Below are 11,157 nucleotides of genomic sequence, written 5' to 3'. Positions count from 1 at the left end.
CAAATGTGGCACACTAGAGGATTCCATTTATATGACATTTTTAAAATTAGAAGGGGTTGGGAATGTGGGACCAGGGAAAAACTATGCTTTGTATAGATAGTAGCATGAGAAAAACTTGTGATGATGGAACAGTTTTGTATCCTGCTGTGGTGACAGTTACATACCTTACATAGATGATAAAAGTGCATTGAAACGAGTGCATGTAAAACTGGTAAAATCTCAGTAAGCTCTGTGGATTGTGCCAAGGGCCATTTCCTCGTTTGATATTGTCCTATAGTGATGCAAGGTGTTATTCCTGGCAGAAGGTGAGTAGGGGGTATACATGATCTCCCTGCACAATTTTTGAAACTTCTGGTGAATCAATATTTCAAAATAAAGTTAAAACAACATAACACCTGTGGGAAAAATAGAGTTAGGTATGCAATGCTCAAAAACTGTCAGTGACACTTTAAAAATAAGATGAGAAGCTAATTAAATGGTTAGCATGGTTCTTAAATGATTATAAGGGGGATAAATGATAATGAAAAAATATAGAAAAATAAATCCATAAATACTACAATAAACACATGGCACTCTACTTGATAAAGATGTTAAGTTTGTTTATAGAAGTGAGTGTCACAGCTTGTGAGTTACTGTAAAGTGGTGAAGAGAAGGTTACCTGGATATAGGGAGCAAAGCATGGATTTTAAGGCAGTCCAAGAATGGAGTACCTAGTCTATAATTTTCAAGCACTGTGCAGGCCAGATATTAATGCTAGAGACTACCATGGATGAAGGGGGAGACTGGACCTTCTGGTCCTGGCCCAGTTGGCTCATGGTTGGAACAGAGGAAGAGCAATCCAAGACAGAAAACGTACAATGTGCAATGTAACTTTAATATGAAAATAAACAAGGATCTGGAGTGGGGAAAATGTAGACCAACTGGCAGGCATCAAGGTAAACTTTGGCTTCCTGGTCAGTTGGGCTCCAACCTTAGTCATGGATACGGCCTCAGGTTGGAGGAGAGATATAACAAATATGATGAAGATGAAAATGCGAACACCTGCAGGCTCCTTTCCTGGGCTTTGTTTACAAGATCCTAGGTCACTGCAGGAGGCCTCATCTGGGATCTTGCTGTTTATCTGCAGGAAGTCAAAAGATAACATTGGAAAGACAGTAGAGTCAGGCATGCTGAGATTCAGTCTCAGGCCACCTGACTTCTTTCCACTTAGCCTTGCTGAAACCCTGGAGACCCGTTTCCTTTTACCACTGAATTCTTAGACTTTGCTTTTTCATGAGTAAATAATTTTAAGTACTGGGGTTGGGAAAGAAAGATGACTTCCATTAGTACCAAAGTGGAGACAATGTTAGTGCTAAATCTAAGCTAATACGAGAAAGCCTCCATATTTACCAAGCTGTATGCCCCAGAATGACCAGGTGGCACTGCATGTAATGCTGGAAAAGTAGCGAACAGGCAAATATCTATCAATAATAATAGCTTACGGCCTACTGGAACTCAATCATTTAATATACAGATCTTAGTAGGAACAAGGTAGCTTAACAAATACTGAGAGGAAACTGTGCTGGTGTTAATAATTAATAAACAAAAGCAGTTTCAAAACAGTATATACAGTAGGTAAAACAGGATTTTATGATGTATTTAAATGTATTAGGATAAAATGAAGATATTTTTCACATGTAAACTTTTGTTAAAAAATAAACAGATCTAAAATCATTACCTGCAAGTTCCCACCATGCAATCCTCTGCTCCTCCCAGCTCTCTCCTATCCCCATGCAGATCCAGCACTCACTTCTAAGACCACTAGAGGCTCATCTGAGACAGGCTGAAGGAAACCTGCATCATTTCCTCCTGCTCCTGAGAGAGGGTGGGCTTAGAACTGCAGTAGGGTATGGGCACGTGGGTGGACAGTGCACTCTGAGTCTTCATGGGGATGGCGTCCCTCACAAATAGCTCCTCATTCACGACACACAGACTGGAGAAAAATGGGACTTCAGACAACTGACGGATGGACAGTCACCCCACACCCTCAACAATGATCCTGCTTCCATGGCTCCTCAGTAAGCAGATTCTTCCATAGCCTGACTATGCCTACCCACCAGATACCTTGCCTGGTAGCTCTGCCACTCCCACTGAACTCACCATTGGAGAAAATGCCTACCAACTTCACTAGACTGTACGTTTAACCCCATTGCATTTACTCTGTAAAATGGACCAAGGGAGAGGACAGTCTAATCCCATTTTCAGAGGAACACATAGTGCCACAGAGAGGTCACATGATTTCATGAAAGTATAAATATAGTGAGTATTGGGGTCACAAAGAGAGCCCAGTGTTCTAACTCTAGATCCCACACTCTTAACCCCTATGCTGGACTGTTCTTTGGATCTACCTGTTAGCTTCCCACAACATTGAGAAAATCCCAAGGATCTTCACTGACATTCCCACACCCCTGAGCCTCTGCTGGGCTGCCTGTTCCCACCCAGAGCACAGTACTCACCTGGAACTGCTGGCATGGGTAGTGATGAAAGTCCGGGTGAAGGCACGCACAGAACCCTGAGACCTTCCTTCCACTTCAACAAGAATAACAACAACAAAAACAACAACAACAACAACAACACCCCCTTAGAGTCACAATGCTTCACATGCTCACACTATGTTGCCCAGTTAGGGTTGGACTCCATACATGCCCAAGGGGACAGCTGTTTGAAGGGAGTCAGGGTGTCAGGAATGGGGAGGCCAACAATAGGAGCAGTGGCCTCCCACTGACATGCACCCTGCTATGTCCTGGGACAACCACTTCACAAGATCATTTGATTCATTTTTTGCAGTTACACAAGAGGTGGGTATTATAGCCCCATTTTGCAAAAGAGGAAATGAGAGTTATGTATAACCAGCCTAAGTTCTCAGAGTAAGGATCTGGGATGACAGCCATAAAATCCCACACCTGTGTCCTTAACACCCCAGCTGTGCAGGGCTGACAGGCATGGATGCAGGTCAGACCAGGATGGGTTGGGGGCAGAGTGGAGGCAGGAGAACACAGAGGGAATAGGAAAAAAGGGGAGGGATCTGGGAAGTTGGGAGAGTTCTGAGACATCCCAGCCAGCAGGAGGCACAAGTGGGGCATCTGGATGGGGACTGTACACACACTCACCTTCTCTGAACATCCCATTGACACAGAAGATCAGGGTTTCCCGAATGAGAAGAGTGAAGGTGCTCTATCACCATCTACACCTCCCACCCACCTGCATCTTTCTGGGTTAGCATGAGGGAGGAAGCAATTCTCACCGACTGGAACCACATGTCCAAGATGAAGGAGCTGAGGTCATGCTGAGTTTTGGGCAATGCACAGAGTGCGCACGCGATGTCATGTTTTGTATGTTTCAGTAGCTGAAAGCGCAGGTCTGTGCAGGGGAGGACAGCAAACTTCACACCCTGGGCCTTATGACTGACCCCTTCATGCCCCCTTTCCCTGACCAATTTTCACCATCCCACACGCACTGGGATCCTTGAGGTTCTTCATATTCCTGTTATTTTTGAAGTAATCAAACAAGCTGCTTCTAAGAGAAAAAAAAACAAAAATGAAAAAACAGCATGTGGAGGTCTGGCCAATGTGGGTATTCCCATGAGCAGTCCTGTTTCTGCTGGGGAGTCATGTGCCCCAGGAGCAGAGTCTGAGCTGTGATACTCATGGGTTTGGATCTTTGGGGTTGAAGGGAATGGTGAGGGAGAAGCAGGCCTCATCATGATAAGCACTGAGGAGATGCTGTCTGTCCCCAGAATCATAGATCAAGTAATATCTGTGAGGGGACAATGAAGACAGTGTATCTCCATGGTCTAGACCTCAAATGGAACTTGAAAACTCTCATGAGCAGACCTGTGCTTGGGCAGCCCAGTCTGTCCCTGTCCTCCCCATTCCTGGTGGTCCTAGGGTTACTTACTGCTGCAGGAATTTCAGCACTAGACTCTTCACAACCTCAGATTCTTTACAGTTGCCCTGGAATCAAAGACATTTGAGGCAATGTGGCTGATAAAGCCTGCTTTGCAATAAATACCCCAAATGTTGATCTTTATCCCTCACCTTGTAGGGCTTTATTAAGCAGCATCTGTCAATGTGAGCGGTAATTGGTGGGAATAAATCCTAGTCGTCCTGGAGAAGGAAAGAGAAAGTTAGCTGTGTAGACCAGGGTAGTGTCTTGAATGATTAGGGGAATGGATTTGCTCACAAGAGAATGAAGGACAAAGGTCAGGGGTGAAAGGGCCCTGAAAATTCCATGGGCAAGATTACAATGGGGGTCTGCATCATGAGGCCCTGAAAGTCTCTACTCTTATATTCATATTTTTGTGTGTGCGTATGTTTGTGTGTTTCTCTCTCTTCCTCTTCTTCCCTCCTTCCTTCCCTGCCTTCTGTTCTGTGTGTGTGTGTGTGTGTGTGTGTGTGTGCATTTTTGCAGAGATCATATTCATGTCTTTTTCAGAAGTCCAAATCTCCCAAAATGGACAAGGGTCTGAGGCAAACATGTAATTTAAGCAAGACTCAAAGTGCTTGGGAGCAGGTTTGAGGTCGTCAATGTTAGGAGAGACAAAGAAGAATGAAGGCACTTACCAAACGTAACAACTTGGGGAAACATTTCCTGATGTCACTGTCAAAATCAAAAAAACAGAAAGTGGTTGATAGTTTGGGTTGCAATGCTTCCATTTATTTACAACACTCATGGCATGAACAGAGTCAGGTGTTCTGCCCACCCAGCAGCCCCCTTTGCCCTCCTCAGCCTCTGATTTCAAGGGCTCTGGGTCTACTTGCTTGCTGAGTGGTGACCATCTGCCATATGGAATCTCAGAAATGGACAGTCTCCTCATCTCTCTCCATACCTGCACATTCATATTACTTCCCTTGCTTCCTCCCTCCCCCTCTCTCTCCCTCTCCATTCTGCTGGTTAGCTCCCATCTAATGGGCCCTGATTCCCTTCTCCAGTGCCACAAGACATAGCATTTGGATTCCAGACTCCAGGGCTTCTTCTCCTTCTCTGCCTCCCTTTCTTCTTTCTGGTCCCCAGTGAAGGCTCCAGAAAAGTTGGAGTGGGGTGGGAGCCCAATGATCTGGTGCCTCACTAGGGGTCCAGCATCCTGCCAGGACCTGGGCCTGCCCCAGGCATGGCCCAGGATTCTGGGGCAGGGAGGTGAGTGAGTGAGGAGGGATCAGGAGGCAGGAAGGGAAAGGCATGGGAAGAAGACAGAAAGGGAGTGAAGATGGGAGCAGAGATTGGGAAGACTTAGAGGTGTAGGGGCAAAGGAGAAAGAGGAAATAAGCAAAGGGAAAGATGCTCTGCTCTGGCAGTGAGGGATAAGGGTCAGATAAGGAGAAAGAAGAAAGGGAAAATGACTCTTCTGCTGCAGCCCTTTCCTTCATCTGTCCCTGGCTGGCTCTGGGTCTCCACGTGGAAGTGGAAATCATGCACTTGGTGGCCTAAGGGCTGTGGGATGCTGATTGAGCCTTTGTCAACTGTGGAAGCTCAGTCTGAACTAAGAGTTGGAAATACAGCAGCCACGGGGTCAGGAGACCTTCCCCAGAAAGAATAAAGGTCAGGCCCCAGCTCAGCATAGGGCTGGGGGTCTGTAATCTCTTTTATGTTCACCACCTTCTTTCTTCATGGTGTCTGTGCACCTGTGCTGGTCTTGGTTGAGTCCTTGCCTGAGGAATCCTTCCTGTGTCTGGCTACCCAGGGCTCCTCTGAAGGACCAGGCAGGTGATGTGATGTGTAGAGGTAGGGGCAGTGCCCCTGAGAGGATTGTCTTTATATCTCCTCAATCCCCTCTGACCCTTGGCTTTCACTGCTGTCTCAGGAGGCCCTCTGCTCACTGACCCTGGCTCACTTCTGACCCCAACTCAGGGAACTCTGTATTCTCCCAAAGGTGTCCCATTGCCCGGCACTGCACTAAAGGAACTGATGTCATGATCATAGCCACCTGAGGCATGGGCCCTTGGCATGGGGTAGGAATGTCCCCATGTCATCCTGGGATTTGAGGGTGGACCCTTTTGAAGGAGGGGAAAGAAGGTTCTTCCCAGAATAGGATAGGGATACTCTGATCATCTCAGAAGCAGAAAGGCCTGTCTCAGCCTGACTCTTGGGTGGAGGATGTTTCCCAGTCCACGTCACAGTATCTGCCTTGAGATTCAAAATTCCTGGTCCTGGTGAGAAGCGGAAGCCTCACATCCTAGAGCACACTCATGGGTGGGCATGCTAGAGAAAACCAGATGCAGAGTTGGGAAGCAGACCCCAGGCCAGGAGAACAGGTGAGCATATCAGAGGAAAGATAGGGAACTATAAGCACAGGCGAGGGACACAGAAAAGAGAAGGTGGGGCTTGTGTCCTCTCAGAGGACCAGGGCTGCCACCTTCTGTGGTGAGGTATGTTCTGTGGTTGGGCTCCCAGGGGTCAAAGGTCCCCAGGAAGTGTTACAGGACTTCACACTGACCTTACGTAGGTGGATTGGTCTGGGAAAGTGTCACACAAGGGGTACCCTTCTAGCCACAGCTCTTTGAGCTTCAGGCCTTTGATCTTCCCCAACTCCCAGGTGGAGTTTATCTGAAAAATATGGGGAGGAAGTTAAAAAATAGTCCCAGGTAAGGAAGGACATCCAAGCCCTTGCTCCCACTGCCACTTCCTTTCCCCTCAGGTTCCTTTGCCTGCCCACCATCATCACTCTGATAACCACCACCCACCACTCTCAACCCAACTTTCATCTGTCTCTCTCTCACCTCATTTTTGGACAGGTTAAGGATCTTGATTTTCGGGGCTATGTGAACAATGTCAGAAAGGCCATCCAACTGAAACAGTCTGTTGCTGTGCAAGTTCAAGGACAAAGCTTTGGAAAAGAAGTTAGAGTGACAGTTACTATGTGGGACCTAGGAGACAAATCAGCCCTGCATCCAATCTGTTCCACCCCCAACCATAACACCAGAACTAGACCTAAGGCCTCACCTCAGGGAAATTCATTTTGATGACCTCCAGGGTAGCAGTCATGCAGCTTCTGTGATTCAGGATTATATCAATATCATGGCCCACCAAGTCTTCAGGAAGTCAAGAGCAGGGAATAAGAAGGTTGAGATGGGCCCAGGACCAGAACCACCCCTTCCCTATGTTATCATCCCTAAGTCTCCCTTGAGCCAAAACCCTATTCCCTCACCTGCCCCAGAATTACTATTGTCAGTTATACCTGGGTCATAGCATAGACTCTGGAGATCAAGAGCTTTCTGAGAGACATCATATTGTTTGCTCATGGTCAGCTGCAGAGGGAGATGGAGACTGAGTTCTGAGGTTGTGGTGGTTACAGGGAAATTGGGGGCTGGAGGAGGTACAGGTGGGTCTGGGGTACACATGTACCCTTGAGACTGCATTACCTTTAGCTGTTCCATTTTTTCTGGCTCCTACTTATCCCGCACAGAGTAAGGTACAGCAGAAGTATCAACAAAGATAGGTATCTGCAGGAAGGACAGGAGGGGTAAGCACCAGGAACTCTAGTTCCAAAGAAGCTGACAAGCTCTGCCTGTTCTCCTGCCTCAGGACTAAGTATATATAATGCCCTCAATAAACACCTTTTTGTTATCCTCATCACAAATCTTGTAGCTGACATCCATCAATGCAGAGGCAGTGCTGGCATCCCGGACAAAGAATCGGGCCCAGTGTTGAATACAGTAGAACTACAGGGATTGAAGCAACAACAACAGTGTCAGAGACCTATGGCCTCAGCTGAGCCAGGTCTGTCTCCTTCCCTGTACCCCTCATCTGGTTTCACCATCCTTTCTTACATCCACTGGAGTGAAGGGGACACTGCAATGGCTCTGGATTGAATTCAATAGCCATGTCTTGTCATAGTTTTTTCCACAGAGAACCTAAAGGTCAAAAGAAGGGCACAATGACAGAAGGAACAACATGGAATAAGGCTGGAGAAGAGACCCCAACACAGTGTTTTTCCAAACTTCTACTCAGCTTTAAAGGGCTTTTGAAGAAGGGATCACTAGCATGACTTCTTGTTTGTCCCAAATTCGGCATTCTTATATCCATTATCTTGCCATTCAAAGCTGTCCTCCCCACAATCAACTTAAAATGTTAGATTTTCCTCCTTTTATAAAGTTCCAGGAGGTACTATCTAGGACACTTGCCCCTCTGAGATGCTTTTCAGAGACTCGAGCCCCCATCTCCCACAGTCAGCTTGAACCACACTGAGACATCCAGTGTGAACTTGCTCCATTTCCTTGGCAGTAGTTCCACTTTTGCTTTTACAAAGCCTCCTCCATTTTCCATAGTCAGCCTGTTTCCTTATATTGCTTCTCTGAATTTGCCTTTAGATGAGTAAGAATGTTAACTACTAGTCATAAAAAGGACAGATTGTAAACTGTTCCCAGCAAAGTACTGAGTGTCTCTACATGAGACCAATGGAAGCCCACCGACCTTTCTCTCCTGCCTACTCCATACATTGTTTTCAGGACACTCACTGTGATCTTGAACCAAGTAAACTGGGTTCCATCTTGTGTGTCTTCCGCCATTTCTCTCTTGAGATATTTTCTATTACTCCACAGAGCAACATGGTTCTGGTCTTCATTATGCCATTTCACTCTCCTCTTATCATGTCCCACAGTATATGGAGTGCTGTGGAGAAGAAGGGGACTGTCCATAAATGCTAAGAAAGTACACACTCTTGTTTCTCTGACACCAGGACTACAGTTGGTGAACCATGATTTAACTCTAGCACTCTTCAGTTTTCCAGTGTGAAGAGAAAAAGAACATGGAAAGTGAACAAGTTGTATGGTCCCATGGGCTGCTACATGAAAACCAGGCTGCTTGGTCACTTACTGTCTTACTTGGTGCTTCTGGACATCCCTCATCTGCACATTTCCATCATCCTTCTGGAGGTGTGATGGCTGAAGCTCATATCCACCATGCTGATAATGCATGTTCTTCTTGCCAAAATTACCTCGAAAATGACTCCAACCTTTTTGTCTTCCTTGAGGTGAGCTAACACCATCATTGTCTTCTGAAACAAGGAACAAAAATGCAAGTTTGGAGACACATCCGTGCCCACTTACCATGTACCATTTCTTAGGCTATCACCATGGTAGGGTAAGCAAAGTGCCAACATGCCCTAAGGGACAGTCCCTCAAACCCCAGAAAAGAAACTCCTCTGCCTGTCCAGATAGTAGAGTCTTATCTGACAGATGATGTTAGCAGGAGACAAATCGTGTAGGATGAAGGAGGAGCAAGACAAAGAGAAGGAGGGAAGAGGGGACAAGAAGGAGGAAACTGTTGAAACTTTTAAAACATGGAGCAGAATTTATAAAGAACAGAGGTGTAAGTATCCATGGGTTAAAATGGATGTCAGCCATACATCATAAAGGCATGTGAATCTTGCTTTTCTCAGGGCTCTCTAACTACCCCATCAATACACAGGAAGCAATCTCTCTCATGCTTCCCAAACCCAATCAGCCACCAAGCAATTCCACTAATACTCAGCAAGCTGTGCTTCCTTTGATGGTGTAGTACAAGCTTTAATGTCAGGTGGAATAGAGGTAACAGCCTCCTAAACTGACTCCCTCCCTCCAGCCTTGCTCCAAACAATACTCTATTTGAAGTATCCAGAGTGTGCTTTCTCTTTGCCCAATCTGAAATGCTTCTGAGTTCAGCAGACAACTCTTTCTAACCTGAGCTCTTCTATAACATGGATCTGAATGACAAACTAGAATGGTGTTTCAACTACCATTTCACAATCTCTACAGATTCTTCTTTTCTCTTTCTATTATAGATTTCTAATTTGATCCTTTTATGGTCAGAGAACATACTCTATGTAATTTCAATTCTTTTTAAACTTGTGGAGGTTTGTTTAGTGGCCCAGGAGATGGCTTATCTTGATGAATGTTACATATACACTTGTGAAATATTGTACTCAGCTGCTGTTGGGTGGAGGGTTCTATTTCTCAGGTAGATCCTCTTAGTTTAGTGTGTTATTTGTATCTCTTCTGTCCTCATCGATTTTACCTCTAGTAATTCTGTCACTTGCTGAGAGGGGGTGTTGAAGGCCCCAACCTCGCCTCGAAGGCAGGAGCATGCCTGCACTCTTCCCTGTGTCTAGCATGGTGAGTGGCAACAAGGTTAGTGTTTAATAAATAGAAGAGTTTGGGGTAACATAAGACTATATGGCCAACTACTTATTTAATCAAAGTGATTCATTAAAAAAAAAACCTTTAAAAAAAAAAAGAAAAAAGAAAATTCCATTTCTGCAGATGCTGACCTCAGTTCCAGCAGTTCTTTACCTTTGAACAAACATTTCCTTGAAGAAAGCAACGTGGGCAAATAGCAAAAAGTTCCGTGGTGGAAAGGCCTGTAAAATAAAAGTATCCTCCCCTTCAGAGATCTCTGTGGCCCTCTGGGAATGGGCTCCCAACTGCCACCCTCCCAACCACTGCCAGAACTGGCACACGCGTGCGCAACATCTTGTCAGGTGTCTGTAAGCCTTTGTCTTGACGTTCTCTAATGGGTCTTCTCAGCGAACCTCGAGGACACGGGGCCCATTCCCACCCCTCACAGGCGCCTACGTGATGTGTTTACTTAGGACGTGCCCTTTGTGTCCACTTTCTGAATACTTTCTGTGAGTGTGTGTGTCTGCGTCCTTGAAAAATACACAGTGGTGTCATTTGGGATGTTCATGTGTGTGTTGTTAGCTTACAGAAATCGTGTTGTGCTTCAGATCCCATTCTGCATCTTCATTCACCCGTGTTTGGTGGTACCCTTTCCCTGAGGCCATCATACACAGCCCGTGGCCTACTAATACATCACAGTCACAACCACGTCATGATGTTCCCTTGTGATGGAAACATGAATTTCCTCCCACTCCCTTCCCAGGGCAGCCTTGAAGTCCCATAGAGGCCGCTCATTGGAGGCCTTGCCCCAGGGCTTGTGCACAGTGGAACGTCACACAGTGCCATTGGGCGTGCCCAGCAGTCCCACCAGCTGCGCTGACCAGCAGCGTGTGAGGTCAGCTCCCCACGTTTCTAACTGGTGTCTCATGGTTTTAGTTTATGTCTCTCTTCCCACTGGGAGTGTTGAGCATCTCCTCAGCCACCCACCTTGCTCCTTTGAATTTCCCATTTCTGTCCTGGCCGTTCG

The 11,157-nt window shown here is 46.2% G+C and overlaps 1 protein-coding gene across 1 annotated transcript; it reads right to left on the bottom strand.

Moving 5' to 3' along the window:
• Positions 1–1,800: 1,800 nt before the first annotated feature.
• Positions 1,801–10,126, bottom strand: LOC149991079 (nuclear RNA export factor 2-like). Its single transcript, XM_090264071.1, is given in 18 exon segments — positions 1,801–1,972; positions 2,496–2,568; positions 3,150–3,184; positions 3,276–3,399; positions 3,497–3,562; positions 3,695–3,795; positions 3,937–3,992; positions 4,602–4,638; positions 6,473–6,582; positions 6,756–6,862; positions 6,954–7,067; positions 7,214–7,283; positions 7,398–7,478; positions 7,593–7,697; positions 7,806–7,889; positions 8,493–8,646; positions 8,851–9,031; positions 10,030–10,126. Coding segments are annotated over 18 exon segments (1,767 nt in total).
• Positions 10,127–11,157: the final 1,031 nt, after the last annotated feature.

Source organism: Furipterus horrens, unplaced genomic scaffold, assembly GCF_987537825.1.
Source record: "Furipterus horrens unplaced genomic scaffold, mFurHor1.1.pri manual_scaffold_17, whole genome shotgun sequence".
Taxonomy (NCBI): Eukaryota; Metazoa; Chordata; class Mammalia; order Chiroptera; family Furipteridae; genus Furipterus; species Furipterus horrens.
The sequence above is the reverse complement of the archived record's forward strand: the minus strand, read 5'-3'. Positions and strand labels throughout refer to the sequence as shown.